Source organism: Neodiprion fabricii, chromosome 1, assembly GCF_021155785.1.
Source record: "Neodiprion fabricii isolate iyNeoFabr1 chromosome 1, iyNeoFabr1.1, whole genome shotgun sequence".
Taxonomy (NCBI): Eukaryota; Metazoa; Arthropoda; class Insecta; order Hymenoptera; family Diprionidae; genus Neodiprion; species Neodiprion fabricii.
The window spans coordinates 27,615,103-27,630,889 of NC_060239.1; the positions used below are offsets into that span (position 1 = coordinate 27,615,103).

General features: G+C 44.4%; 1 protein-coding gene across 2 annotated transcripts; it reads right to left on the reverse strand.

The window, feature by feature from the left end:
* Positions 1 to 55: 55 nt before the first annotated feature.
* Positions 56 to 14,758, reverse strand: LOC124187945 (protein spaetzle 3-like). 2 transcript variants are annotated; one of them, XM_046580145.1, is made up of 7 exons: positions 14,234 to 14,758; positions 12,244 to 13,472; positions 11,289 to 11,526; positions 2,302 to 2,426; positions 1,309 to 1,575; positions 1,097 to 1,222; positions 56 to 920 (listed from the first exon to the last, which is right to left on the reverse strand). In XM_046580145.1, the coding sequence occupies exons 2-7, from the start codon at positions 12,693 to 12,695 to the stop codon at positions 731 to 733; spliced, it is 1,398 nt and encodes a 465-aa protein (XP_046436101.1). In that variant the 5' UTR covers positions 12,696 to 13,472; positions 14,234 to 14,758; the 3' UTR covers positions 56 to 730. The 2 variants fall into 2 exon arrangements, with proteins under 2 accessions (XP_046436101.1, XP_046436102.1); XM_046580146.1 differs by having other exon boundaries at positions 14,230 to 14,758.
* Between the last annotated feature and the right edge of the window lie 1,029 nt (positions 14,759 to 15,787).

Below are 15,787 nucleotides of genomic sequence, written 5' to 3' on the forward strand. Positions count from 1 at the left end.
TCCAATAATTTCTAATTGTCAATTCGCGTTACAGCTTGCATCAAAGGCTTGCGAGTTATCGTAGTCTTAATAGTTTATTCGATCCTGTATTGGTATAATAATTTTTAACAATTATTGAAGGTGAGATTTTGTCGCAGGTGTTGAATGATGTGTTGAAATCGTAGAATGATATCTACGCATAGAAGTACACAGCTACTATAATTATCGATATATTATCCAATTATTAGCTAAAATAACCTTACAATAAAATGGTGTTATCAAAAGTCAGAGATATACTAGGCACATATTCGAGAAAAAAAAAAGAAAAAGAAGAAAAAGAAGACTGGCTTATGTATAAAATCTTATAACGCTAATGATATTTTATACATGTACAACGCAGCGTGAAATTTCATTTGGCTATCTAGGCTGTTCCATAATTTACATACTACTATAAATTTTCGCTCTAAATAAAGATTTTCAGATAAAACATAAATATGGAACTATTTCGAGCGACTAATAAATGATAAATAACTTCCAAGACAATCTAGAACGGGTCACTTGCCAGTCTTGGATTTTACTCTACTAGGAATACGATCGAATTTATTTTACTTATATCTAGTTTACAACTTACGTCGTTGGTCGCAAGTTCTCATTGAACTGCGATTGAAAACTGGCGAACATCGCCAGTGAATAAGTCAGGAGCTACGATGGAATCGACAAAACGACGTCCTTCGTACGCTCAAGAATCGTATTAATTCCGAGAGTTTGTCGATGGAAATTTAGGAAGAGGATCGCACCTGCAGACGCAGCACGATGGAAAGAGGAACCAGTCCATGAATATACCCTTGCAGTCGTTGTCTGGATCGTAAGCGAGAAGACGATGCCACTTGTACTTTTGTTCGCATCCACAGTCGCCGCTGCATCTCTTCGTCCTTGTTATCCTGTCGAAAGTACGAGAAAAAAATCTCTTCGATAATACCGCCTATATTTCCGGTTGAAAACAATTCTGCGAAGTTGACAATATTGCGGAGAAATGTTTTCTCCCGAAAGTCACCAAAAACCTTGTTCTTTCTCCTGGTTCGTCTTGCCGCGTGACGATCTATCTGACTATACTCACGAACAAACTTCTTGGTGAATGGCTTGCTCGAAATGCTGGGTGTTGACGATTGCCCGAATTTTACCAGCGCTGTTGCTGGCCCAATATGGCGTCACTATCTCTATCTTTGATTCGCAAGCGTCAACCCTGGGAAGTAAAATGAAAAAAGCATTCAACGATTGTTCCGAATTCCAACGGATATCGCAACTCCGTGTCAGCAATTCTTCACACACCTTCCGCTTTCGTTGTTCTGATTGTTGCCGAAGGATTGACGCGTGTTTCTCATCTTGGCGAAGTAGGACTCCCCGTCGGAATTACCCCCGTCGTCGTCTTCGGGTTTGGGCCCGCCATCCGGTATGTCGTGTTTCGAGGAGGCCCTTTTCCGGCGATGCCCAGCCGGTTCTCTGGTCGGCGGACCGTATTCTGTGCTCATCTCGAAATCCCCGTACATCCGTTTCATCAACGCCTTGTTCTCGTCGATGAAACGTTCTATCCGGTCGCTGTAACACATTGGTTTCTAGTCTGTAGGTTGACGTAGAAAAATAAATCCAGTGTAACGAATGGATTTCAACCGAAGAACACATGTATACGACGCAAGAATCAGCCGCTACGTCAACTTCGCGTTATCTGTCAAGGATTATGCCGACACCATATGCTATAGATCAATTGCAGATTTGCATTTACCGCCGCGTTGCTGCGGTACAAGTTGTATCGACACGCGATCGGACAACCGATTAGTATTCCCGTTTTAAAAGAAAATGTAAAGAATAAATCTTTGCAAGATGTACTTGTCAGATTCTATACAGGCATTAATAAAACACCGTCATCCGCGATTGCGATCACTTTTTATGCGTATTGAATCGAATCCCCAGATCACAAAATTATTCCAACGTTTTTCATTCCAGTAGTAGTTACGTCGGAATAGTAAAAGATACTATTCTGTCTTCATAGATTTCTAGATATGGATATAAGATTAATTTCTTTTCTTCCAAATTGAACGTGCCGTGTTGCGTGTAACGGTGTCACGGTTCTGAAAAACGATCGAGTGATTTACTCGCAGCGACGAAGCGAAGCCCGAAAAATAAAGGAACGCGAAATAATTAATGATCCGCGGTTAAACTGCAGTAGACGAAGCAAACCCATTTCTAGAAGTGCACAGTGCGATCGGATGACGGGTTTCGCAAAATTTGAACGTCGTGCGCAGGTGTTTTTGACGAAATACTTACATGGGATAGGTGTTACCGGCAGTTGGACAGAAAAGTTGATGGTATCTCTTGATGCATGGTGACCCTCGAACCAAATCACCCCGCAGTTCAACCCCCAAGGCCACGGACAGCGCAGTCCACAGTATCTGGCACAGTTAAATGAGTGTTCAATTGCGAATATAATCCGTATTCTGACGAACAAACTTGTTCAGTAACTCTTGTGTAAACATAAAATTTATAGGAGTCACGCATTCGGATGGAATCCAAATCATTCGTATCGAATTTCAAACATCATTCCAGTAGGTATAATACTTATAATCGAAGTGGAAACGAATTGTTTTACACGGAGTGAAAGGCTTGTTTCAGTCAAGTGATATTCGTTTGATTCAAGTAAATGCGGTGAACACAATATACTTACTTAATTCAACAAAATACTTTTGTTGCTGTAACAAAATTTAGTTTAATCAACTGAATATCTTGTTAGACCGATAGATCTTGAATTGAGAAAAATACATATTTACTTCGCCACCCGTGAACACACATTTAGTGGATTAAATGCCTTTTTTCTCTCAGTGTAGGAATATTTGCATTTGGTGGACGGATTGACGAACCGGCGACACGTACGTGCATACGTGAAACTTGTAAACTTCCGTGTTTCAGCGATGTTGATAATAAAATTTGTTTCCTCTGACATTTACTTGATTCTTACAATGTAAGATCGAGTAGGTGGAATAAGTTTCACGCGGCCGAACGTTTAGCGTTCATTTGGATTCACTCGATACGCGCCACAACGTATGAAACCGCGACGTTATTCCATCGGTTGAGTTTTTAGCATAAATTGTTGATGAGCAAACGTTACTAACACACAAATATAAGCTTCTTAGATAATAAATATTTGTCTTACGCTCTTATGTAGCGTCAGCTAGGACAGGCAAAAGGAACGAAAGGATTGACAGTTTACACCGCCTTTGCAGCTTCGCTCTCGAGTCTATTGACCCGTACCTACCTAAATTGGTAAGACCCCTCACAGCCCGTACTAACAGATATCGATCTTTGCGCTATATTTGGGAATAATTCTACGCTCTCGCGGTTCCGAGACCAACCATAACTCTTGATTATTCAAACTTTATTCATACCTAGAGATTTATTCAGCCAGAGTGTACGAAAGAGCTGCACTGTATCTTAAGGACTCAATGCACAGTTACCTGAAATAGATTCACGTTCATTACAACGGTGCATTCGGTGTTTTCCTCCGGGCGAAAAGTGTAAAAATAGCTCTAGAAAACGCTCATCACCATCATCACAGCTGATGTGTTTATATACGTGGAGCACGGGTGTCGCATGGTCATCGAGTCGGATGATCGGCGTACAAATTGTTTTTCCTACTGAACTGTATTGAAAACGCTATTATAAATGAATTTTAACTCAAGTAACTGTTTATCACTTCACTTCCAAGTTGACCACTTCAGCCGGTATCTTATTTCCATAAATTTGTCACCTTCGAATCCATCGTTTGCTATTCAACCGATCGTTAATCTATACCTGTATCGTTTACTTCGATTAACTTCCCTCAACCAGCCCCACATCCACCAAGAGAGTCTCGAGTATCGGTCACGCGCCACTGAACAGACTAAATGAATGAATCGTCGATGAACCCGTTGATGTGCACTTCCTGCCGATCTTCACGATTGATTGACGTGTACACCTTAGTCATCTATTATAATTGAGAATCGAATACGAGCGACGACTTGCATACGACATTAACGACGACAATGGTGTCCGAAGGCTGACTGCCGTTTTGCTGTGCGCATTCTCCTGCCGGTCATTTCTACCTATTAAGCTGCAGCGGTATTTTGGTCTCATTAGGGTCGTCGAGTAGAAACCACCGGAATGTATAAGCATCATTCACCGCAACCATTAGACCAAAGATTTACGAAATCATTTACGAATTTCACCCGTCAACCGTGATCCCTACTCGAATTTCTTGCTACCGGAATCTCCGGCTTCTGTAATTTAATATTTCCTGCCAACTATTTTCGGTTCTACCAATTATCGACGGCCAGACCCGACCTAATTCAATCCCCCAGGCTGCAAACGGCTGTCAATGAGCGCGATATCCTGAGCGTGGTTTCCCAAGCGTGCAACAGAATGAATCATCAGGAGTTGCGCGTTCTTGCTGATGTGACGGAGACTCGACTGCGGATTGCTCTACCGTGTGTACGCCTACGAGTTGTATCCACGTGGGTGTTCGGTACCTGTAATGGCCGGTTGAAAATCGCGTTTCCGATCTACGCGTACATCAATAGATGCTACGCAGCCGCGAGCACGTAATTACGAGAGTTCTTGGCGATTATTAAATTCTGACTGCGATATATTCGCGGTGCATTTCCTTCATGGATTTCGCAAATGAAGGGAAATACCCAAGTTCAAAAATATGTATATAACGCATGTGACTTTGGAGATGGCCTGCAGCTGCGAAACGAAGATGAATATCCAGGAATAAGCAAGAAATTAAGCGACTGCGGTAGAAAACTTATAGGAGAAATATGATAATCAACAAATTCCACTATAATCGGTCGACAAGGTATTGGTAGGTGATGCTTATTTAAGATCGTTAATTTTTTTTTCCTACAAGCAACGCCACTCAAATGGTTTTGATAAAATGATGAAATGCCTTTAGTTTCATAAATCATCTGCGAGTTACCCGCAGTCTGCCCAATTTCACCAAAATCGATTCATTCTTTCGAAAGTTACTCCGACGGATCTTCGGATAACGAACGTACAGCGTGCATTTAAAAAAACTTCTCTAATTACCCCAGAAGACACTTTCTGATGTAATTTGAATACTTCGTAGGAGACTAATAGTGCGCATAAATTGACGAACGTGGCTTACGAAGGTAAAGACGGAACCGATATACTTGCAAATAAATCACCTCCAGAGCCGGAGAGGATCGATCTCACTCCCCCGCAGCATCTAAATGGCCTAACCTGGGCGCATTGGCAAGATTGTCTAAATCATCTGCCGTTTAAGCAGATGTCCGCATATCTAATCACTATCTAATTCTGTCGCTTTGCATAAATGCACATAGTTTTTTTTTGCCGATTCCGAGAGCTTCAGCGGTCCGAGGTATTAATCTTGCCATACGACCAGAGCGTGGAATACCGTGATCTGTCATTTGAAGTCCTCTTATCATTATTACCGAAGTCATCGCAATGAGAGAGATCAATGCCGAGTTGGCAGCGCGCGTGGGCGTCCTGAGATACCGAGATCTGGTTCTGCGCAACAACTTCCGGGGACATTATTGCGATATTTGAATAGTCCGAAGGACGGCCTTTTGAGGCGTCGGTGCAGAGCGTGTCTTTGCATATTATAACATGCGCGGAGTGTCTCTACACGGAAATACATGATTGTATTTTCACTCCGGATCAAGTTTCGGTCTGCCTCGTGCTCACGCGATGGATCAGTTCAATTTGAGCTCTGTGTAATTTTCAAACGGATCGCGGTAGTTCCGATTCGTGTTCACTTTGCGAATAAGACAAGTTTAGAGTTTATCAACCTTACTCGATCGAGCGCGGAATCGGTCAGCGCGCGTGAATTTTGGGGATAGTATTGCAAATTCTTACGTTACTGTATGGCTGATAACTTGACGCGGTATTCGTAAAAACTACTCAAACCGGCTCGCGTCCTTTTCCCATCCATTACGTGCTATCAAACTTTAAAGTGCCTGAGATTTATCAGATAAATTGAATAAGTATTTATCTTGAGTGATTTTTTATCGACGGGCTTGTCACGCTAACGAGTCACGCGCCTCTATTCGCGAATGCCTGCCTACTGCCATCTCACCTCAATGGCTACGAATCGCATGATCAGATTCGATTAAATTAGTGTAATGCAAAGCTGGTTTATCGTGTCGTTTGTTAAATCGTTCCGTTTCACTATTATACACATATATTGTTGCACTTTTTGTTGAGGCAATTTTCTTCAACCTGCAAAATTTATTCTAATTAACGCTATACGTAATAAGATTTTTATATCTCTCATACCTTACCGGTCCATATAAAGGTTTTGTACTCAAAGGTAAGGAGAAAAAAGAGCTTTGTTATTCTTTAACGATAGAATGCGAATAAAATTTCGCATAAATAATCAGCCTTGGAACCCTGACTTTCTCTGCAGTTGGATAAAACATTTTTTAAAACATCTTTTCTATAAAACATACATCAGTGACCAGAGTATATCTGAATACTAGCTGTCCTGTCTCGGCTTCTTACGGATAGACAAATCTAAGATAAATGTACATTGTTTTCACCTATATTTTGTTTGATTAGCGCACGCCGATAAAGCAGTTAAGCAGTACTTTTCCTTCCGACTTAATTTACAAATATTGAGAATTCACGCTAAAAACTTATTTCCATCAAAATGAATTACAGTCCATGTTACCCAGGGATAGTTTAGCTTTTTATCAGTGAATAAATTTTTTAAATCAGTTCAGACTTCAGTGTAATACTATTATGTTATATAAATTGGAATATTGAGCTATGAGTTCATATCCGTGCTTGAAAAACGCACGTTACTCAGGTGGGACTCATGATGATATCGGCGTGGCTTCATTCACAATTGTACACGGCTGTTCGACACTGGGTCCAACTATAGCCAGTGATGTACACGTAAATGTAATAGTTACGTACGGCCGGCATGCCATGTTGAGCATTCTTGCGCATATCCCCCGGGCTTTCATTTTCTCGTCTTCCTTGAATGCCATTTGCGTTCACTCCACGTCACTTCGACAAACCACCAATATCGGCATTAGAAAATGTCTAGACTAGTTTTGGGTCCGTGTTGCTGAGTCCCGCGCCACGATTCATGCTATCCAATGTATAATCTACGCGCATACTTGCTTAATGACGAACGCGCTGGAAGAGACAAAAGAAAAGTCATGCACGACGAGACGCGAGGATCGTTAATCGCAACTAAACCGGTGGGGGTTGCAACAATGACGTCATAGTACTTCCAATCTTTGAATTCAACCTCTTTGCTCGAGCGCAGAAACGGCGCCCAACACTTGCGAAAGGTTCGACGTACCTGTACGTATTTATTCGGGTGACGCGAAAATTCGTGCAAAATATCGTGCCCAACGTAGATTGGTCGAGATATAATTTGCGCACTCGCGTGTGTTTTGAATTAAAAAATTCTGCAAACGCGCGTACGTTAATGGTTATATGTATACAACGGTGCTTTCCACTGCCGCGCGGTATTAACGAACGATGACCTAAATTTTTACGCCAAACGCGCAGGGGGCAAACGCTGAGCTAAATGAAGGACTCGAAGAGCCGTGCAATCATGCGGTTAGCAAGGCCTCGAAGAAATCGAGTGGTGGTTGCTAATTACGCGTTAACAGCCGCGGGATATTCGCGCTACCGTAATATGCGGTTACGCGTACGAATCTATAGGCATGCACGTAATTATGTTCACCCTTTGCAAAGTACGCTCGACAGTTTTCTCGCGTGGCCAAATTGAGGATATTTTTTCCTCTTCTTCGTCTTGTCGTGTTTTTTCGGCAACGACCGAGTTTATAGCGACGCGGTGAAAGGAGTTCGCCAACCAGCGATAAATTATTACGTTTGATCGCTGTGCACTGCTGGTATAAAAGACGTACGTGCGAAACACTCCGTTAATGGAATATTTATATCTGTCTTCATCCGACGCACCGTATGCCGGTTGATACGGTTGACCCGGTGAGCTTGCACAACCGACTGACCCCAGAACGAAGGTCTGATCTTTCGTTGGAGGGTCTAATCGCTGTTAGATCCAGGTCCGGGTATTTGCTTACGAGATCCTGGTCAGGGTGGGTGCAAATAACTACAAAGCTGTCGAAATGGGCACTTAAATATCTTCCGCCCGGCGTTTATGATCAATTTCATGTTATACCCAGGTAAATTCAGTACGCCAGAGATATGACTGAGCAAACAAACGCGAGATTTATACTACTAAACTGTATTGCATTCTCCGCGCTTCCTATTGTTGGATGTCTTTTAACAGGGTCGACTGTATTATACGGCTGGGTTTACGACGCGTTTCGTGATTTTATATAAGCTTGTACGCTCGATTTACGACGACGCAGTCTCCGGCTATTCAATTCTTGCTGCGAAAGTGCAGATATGAGCTAGATCTTTGTTGCAAACTGTCTGTCTTAAACTCGGAGAGCGTTCCGGAAATTTTCCTGGATAACTTATTTTCACGACGTATGTTAAAGTTGTGTTGTAATTTTAGGCCAAACCTCGCTCTCATACTTTACATGTTCGTATAGGTGGAAAATACATAACGGTGAAGAACTTTGATCGAAAATAATATACATGTATGTGCTATGCGTATGTCTCCTATTACTATTTGTATTCTTTCTGAACTCGTCTCCAATTATTCTTCGATTTTTTTACTTTAGATTGAAGAAAATTCATTACAGAATATTGAGAAAGTGCCTACTTCGCAGATTGTTGATTGGATTAAAATATACTTATAGTGGTCAGAGTGATCCCATGCGCCGCAAATGGTGATATATTTATAAGAGCTGCCTCTTACAGAGTCGTTAACGTGATTAATAAACAAGCGCTAGAAAGTTGTATCTGTCAATTATTTTACCAAATCAGAATTATGAGTCATGAAGATGAGGCCACGTTTCCAGAATCGCAAGGTGATCAGACCGTCACGAATTTTCAGCTTTCAACGATTTTACGGTTACCTTGTACGGCCTCATATCCTTGTGTGAAAACCCTGTTGGGTTTTACAGTGATCTGTTTAAACCGTGAGTCAGCATTTTTTAAAATAATTTTCAATACGTTATCGCGTGTACCAAAAAAATGGGCAAAGCCGCAAAATTTTTTTTACGTACGAAAAGAAAGTGCGAAAATTTTAACATTTTTTTCAATCAATCTGACAATATTTTCTGAACTTTGTGGCAGCGTCAGTGGGCGAAGTCCGAGTATCGTCCCATCTGTAACGGATAGTATTGTGAAATAAATTGTAAATCAGACGGGCAGACGTTCCTGCGTTTTTGGCCGATATTCAAACGACTGCAGTGGTTCACTTGAATCGGCTAGTCAAGAATCGAGATTTTTTATCGTGGTGAGACGTTCGTTGAATATATCGTGTTTTGTGCCAATTCATTCGAGCGTGACAACGTTACAATCAGCTTCGTCCGGTTTCGTCTGTTGGGCTGTTTAGGTTTTATTTCACGTATACAGTCACACTGTAATGTCCCCAACTGAATCGACTCCCTTCCTTCGTGCATTAAAGGCGATGTAGCAAATTGCAGTGTTTTCACATTTTAAGAACGTCCGTGACCATGCTACCAAGTGAAAGGAGATTCCTCCCTCGTGCGTATTCAGACATGACATCGAGGAAAACATCTCTTTTGTTAAAAGAGAAGGTCGCCAGTTTTGCCAATCAAGATCAGGCTTGGCTTGGAACATTCTCTTAGAGACTTCGCGTTAGGTTAAGTTAGATTATGCTGGCCCTATTACCGTACCCGACAGCTTCATTTCAGCCAGCTGATTTCGCACTCGTCCAATCTCGTTGGCTACTGTTTCATTTCGAAGTACCCACTCATTACTTCTGGAACAACCTTCGCGCTCTTCGTATCTCGAAGGCAGGCAGCGCCCATTAAACGCGCACTTAAAATTAGGAATACGATATACCTGTCACGGCAAACGCGTGCACACACGACCTATCTTATATATATTCGGTATAGTGTGTCCGGCTCGGAGGACAAAGGATAATGTTTAAACTGCACCGCTAATAAATTTGTTGTCGAGATGGTAGCTAGTACAGTTTTACTTTGTCCTCATGACCATTGATCGGTGGTTGACAATGGTACGGAAGGTGAAACATTAGGTAAAAAGTTGCCAGTTCATCCGCACGTGTAATGGTTTACCACCAATTCCTTGAAGTAGTGGAATCTTGTAGTCTAACAGACGTTTAATTTCCTAACTTTTCATAGAATTAGTCTCACAATCGGTTGAATTCCAACTTTGACAGGATCACGCCACTTTGAAGGACCATGGAACTATTGTAATATAATTGTTGTGAAACACACTTCAGGAAATTTCGAAAATGACGATACCGATGTTTACCGAAGTGTTGAGCCAAAATCATTCGTCAATAACGGTTACGTTATGTACCGCCAAGAATAAAGAACACTTTGGACTGGTTACCGGCGTGTGACTTTCATAACCTGCGAGATACCGAAGTGGTGGTGCTAAAATTAATTCTCTTTGCGATGGTGCACGTGTACGCGTGCAAGCGCCGGTTGAACTTTACTTTCCCAGGCTCTCACCGTGCCAGCCGTGGCCGGCAAGGCCCATCCAAAGTAAGTCACCGTATTTATTACAACCGTAGGTAACACAAGGTGGGGCCAAGGGTTAGCGTCTCAATGCCACCGTCGTCGAGCACTGATCGGGGCTTCCCCTCCTATCAGCGGGGTCATTTGCTGCGAGGAGATGCTGCGGATTCTCTGGATTCAGGTGTTTGTATAAAAAGCGTGGAATTGCAAGCTAGAAAGTGTCAGGTTTATTGCTCGCTTCGCGTCCGCCCGTCATGCAGCGAGAATACCTAAACTCGCTACGACGCGATCTCACGATCTACGAGCCTGCAGAGCGCCTAGTTTCGTTTCTATGTGTAATTCATTACCAAAACGACGACGCTTTTTTTTCTGGCAGCATTCACGAACCACGGTATTTAAACGCTTTTCAGGTAGAACTTGTATCGGCGTGAGGCCACGTATGTCTCTAAAAAGGATACTTGGTTTGCTGGTCATCGGAGTACTGTGCTTTTGTTTGAAAAACGTACAATATAAACGCGGGTGTGACAGAAAAAAAGAGGTCTCTTGTAAGATCGCCGCGGAGCCTTGAGATTACGTGAGTAAAAATTTTTCTTACGTCATGCAAAGAGTCCGTTTCTCAGAATGACACAAGCGTGACGGTGTACAGGAACATGTTCATCTTTGGCAGGTACGTACCGGTATTTGAACGAAGGTTCCGTTGTTCAATTGCGGGTAAGAGTAGAGCGGCACAACGGGGACTGAGCCGTTTTTTAAAAATATTGGTCCCTGGATCGGTGTGACGTGGGTGTTACTCGGCATTTCTTGCTCCTCCTCGTCGTAGTAGTCGTCGAAGTCATCGTCGTAATCGAGCACAGCGTGAACGGATGTCTTGGCGCCAGGACCGCTGTACGCTTCGCTGTTAACTCTGGTATACCTGGAGAGAAAGACATGTAACCGATGATTCAAGTAGGCTCTAGTGGACAACCTGGTCGCATGTATCTAGGCGTGTAGGTTTATTGTCTCCTCGACACACGTGCCAGACACTACAAGCCTGAGTATACCGTGTAGGTACACCGTAATGCCCGTAACCACGTAGAGACCTCATAAACGCATCGGCAATATCACGCACGATTCTACAGTGCCTTCCACCAGTGTAATATTTGTTTTTCATGAATTATTCATCTCCGCATAAACTGACTAGTGGATGTACATAATCAACTGTTAAATTTCTCCGGAGCTGTGCCAACAGAGGTAAACTCCCTCAAAAGTTGAATTACATCACGGTGCGCGGACCACCCATGCATCGCAATCCCCGTGTAACACACTTGTCAAAATGTCCATTATTGTTCGGCTGTTTCAAGGTTACGGCACATGGTTAGAACAGGGAAAATACCAACGCTTAACTCTCGGGAATTCAACAACAAGGTGATTCCGCTCTGATCGATTCAGCGATTAAAATAAAAAAAAAAATAAAAATGAGCCTGAACTCGACATTGTGAAAACTGTAGCTACTTTCGTTTCTACTCGCGTCATTCAACATATGAAATTAAAGACACAAGTGACAAATGGTTCGATCCTTTAGAGTCGGGGTATCTGATCTATAATCGTCGACTGGTGGTTTCAGGAACATACGTTTTTGATCCGCACTTACCCGTTCGGTCTTTCGGGATAGTTGTCAGCGGGTGAGGGTGCCTGGGACTGTTTAGCCTCATGTAGTCCGCGGGGCTGCTGTTGCAGAGGTGCCTGGGTTAGAACATTGTTTGTCGGTGGGATAGTCGGCGGAGGCCTCGTCTGCTGGGACTGCCTTGTCTGCGTCCTTCTGAAGTCTTGGTTGTAATTTGCGTAGTGAGTTTCATGAGTGACTCGAGCATAAGTGCTCTGATGCTGCTGAGTGGTGAGACTGGGGGTGTGACGATACTCGGCGGGTGGAACGTAGGGTTCGTTTTGATAAGGGTCTTCGTTGTTGTAGCTCGGGGCTGGCGGCGGCGGGGGAACGGCGTTGTAGCGTAAATTGTTCACCGTCGAGTGTCCCGGAGCACCAGGAAGCAGGAACGGCGACGGAGTCGCCGTCTGATAAGGTAGCGTGAAGTTGACCAGGGCCATGGTTAGCGTTTCGGACTAGAGATTTCACGTATGTAATGTGCACGCGACTCGAACCACGCAGTCGACGAGATTTTGTCAAGTCTTACGTCGGGTACAGATCCGCGTCTCCTTCGTTCAGTCAGAGTGCAATTACGATGATTTTCGCACAAGTCTATTCTGTATTCCACGTGTGTGTCTTATTAATGGGATTTATTTGTATTCGAAACGAATGTCGGTCGCTTTTTATTTACCATATATGTATATAGGTGTATATGCGAACACTGTTCAAACTATTGTTACGTAATTTGCGTACAATTGCGTCACTGTTTCTTGGGTCTTAATCACTTATAAGCCGAAAGCGCGGGCTGTCCGCGGGGCGGTAGGGCCTTCCGTTCTTCTTCGATCTACTCTCACCAACAAGCGAAGGTCTTAGACCATCGCGACACCTTGGGTGTCCACAATGAAGATACAGTTCACTTTGTCGCCGCTGCCGCGAGGTGATGACGGTTTGTCACGTGAAATTTGATCAAACTCTTTCGCCCGCCCTTGGCTCTCATGGCTGACAACCGACGGCTGATCGATCGCCTGTCAATCGGATCGCCTGCACCGTTTTTGGGTGCTCTCGTATCGGCGACACGTCATGACAGATTAAAATCCTATCCCGGGATAGTAATATTGTCAACGTCGTCGTTGCCCGTCCTTGAGGAATCAGCCGCGTGCTTCTTTCCCGATTTTCTTTGTCAGTCCTTTCAGAAGTTTTACGGGCGTTCGATGTCGTTGCACTCCGAAATGGTCACCCTGAAAGCGAATGAAAGGTCAAGCTATACCAAACTTGGCTGATCTCACAGAGGCACGTTATGTGTAAGGTCGCCTGGGCACCGGGCATTCAAACTTGGTAGTTAATCGGACCGTAAGATGACTGACCGGGAAAGAAGCAGAATGATACGAGTAGCGCGAGTGGAAACTTTCTTTTTCACTTGCAGCGTTGGAACGCCGCGAGTGGGGCGTTTCGAGACTTCCGTAGATTTGAACAAGCCCGATGTTTTTTTCATGCCAAAATGTCGTACCGTCCCGCTGTCCTGTCGAGTCCTGCCAAGACGGATCCTCGCGATGGCAATACAAGGCAATAACGAACAGAGACCGTAAGTGCTCGTTACCAAGTTGCGAGTCGCACCGCGTCTTCACACGGGCCCCGCAGCTGGCCGCGCTCATTCACTTTCGTTGGGGGAACGCGCGGGCCCGCGTAGAAAGTGCGGCAAAGTGCGAGTAAAGGCGGTCACAAGGACGCCCGAATCGCGTTGCTCGGGGCTCTGGTTTGTATTTTGAAAAAGATTTGGAAAGAGAAGAAAAAGAAAGCGATGAAATGCATCGGCGGCAGAGCCGACGACGTAGAACGAGATGGAAAGAATTGAGACGCCGATAATGAGTCGATACTAAAAATACAATCGGCAGGCGACAGGTGCGGTGTTGGGAAAAATTCCACGAGGCTGCAGAGTTACCGGTTCGAACGTTTCGTCGCTATTTTCTTAAATGAATATGTGCATGCATTAATTACCTACCTCCGACGTGGCTTATAGAGAAATTTCGTCCGGCTATCTTTACGAACGTTTGAATATATGGACTGAACGGCGGTGGTGTGGCAGACCGATCAACGGGTTATACCGCTCTCCACCGATAGACTTGTCATTCGGCCTGGCCCACATTAGCCGCCGAACACAAGTAGGCAGGCAAGTAGGCAGGAAGGCAGGCAGGTTGAGTTATACGTTATACCCAGCGCACTGCAGGAACTGAATTCGTTAATTTGCAAAACTTTCACTTTTCAACAAACTCAGCTTTCGACTTCTGCTTTCGTCGTTCGATATGTGTGCGCTGCACGCTTTGGCACCGTAGCTAGTTAAAACCAACCGCGCAACTCGATGATCCAACGCTTGTCATGTACAGGCACTTCCTCGGCCACGTGATCACTAGGCTGAAAATGTTTAGCGACGCGCGATGTTCAGCGGGCGAACATGAACTGAGAGACTGCCAGCCTCGGTACGGGGATAAGACGTGTTCTGCGGAGTCTGCGAACTCCATAGAGCGTTTGGAGAGGATTGTGACGTTCTCTGGCTCGCGGGCGAGTAACCGGTGCGGGAAGGTGACGGGGGCCTTCTGTCACGGCTAGAGCAATTCCCGCCACCAGGTATACTATCGGGACCGATCGTAATATCGCTGGTTGATTACGGTTCGCGGTTGGTCCAGTCACTCGCGGTCTTCTCACCCTTTCAGCCGAGCTTCCGGGAGTTCCTGCAGACTTCCACCGTCCAATTACACCCTGCATGCCTCGTACCGAGTGTTGGTGTCCTCAAGTACACGACGGTGACATCAGCCTCGATACACCGAGAATCGGATCGGTCATTAATCGCTGGTGATGAGTACCTCGTCAGCCACTTCATTACCTATACCTGAAAATTACGAAATCCGTCTCCCTCTTAAAAGCGGCGTCGCGACGCGGGTCGTCTCTCTCTCTCTCTCTCTCTCTCTCTCTCTCTCTCTCTCTCTCTCTCTCTCTCTCTCTCTCTCTCTCTCTCTCTCTTTCTCTCTCACGAGCCTTGCCTCACACCTCCTCCTCGCTATGCCTTTCATTTCAATTGATTTGCAGATCGTTCGACTAGGTACGTGTACCGCTCGATAGGCACCGATCCGTCGACGAAGCTGCTTCGTCGAGCTTGCGATATGGAAGTGCAACGCTGCTGCTCGTCCGGTCGTCGGAGAGGTCGGCGGAGCGTTAAGCGTCGCGACAACGAGAGCTTCACGCTAACTGCAGCTTCTGCAGAATTGATATTTGATCGAATGTTCAGCGTCGAATACACACCGAGAATGAAATGAAACCTCGTATTCAACTCTCGTAACATCTGTCAGTTAGAAAGGAGTGAAGATTCTAAGTCACTCCTATATATCGACACGTTCGAGGTCGGACTGCGACATTAATGCACAACAGACCGAAATATGTCAACGACGCCGATTTATTCGCACGTCTCACGAGGTGCAAGGCTTTTTTGAAATTCCATATCGCCTGCTTTTCTTATCCGGGAATCGTAGCGCGGTTACAGCGAAGAAAAACCTAATAGACA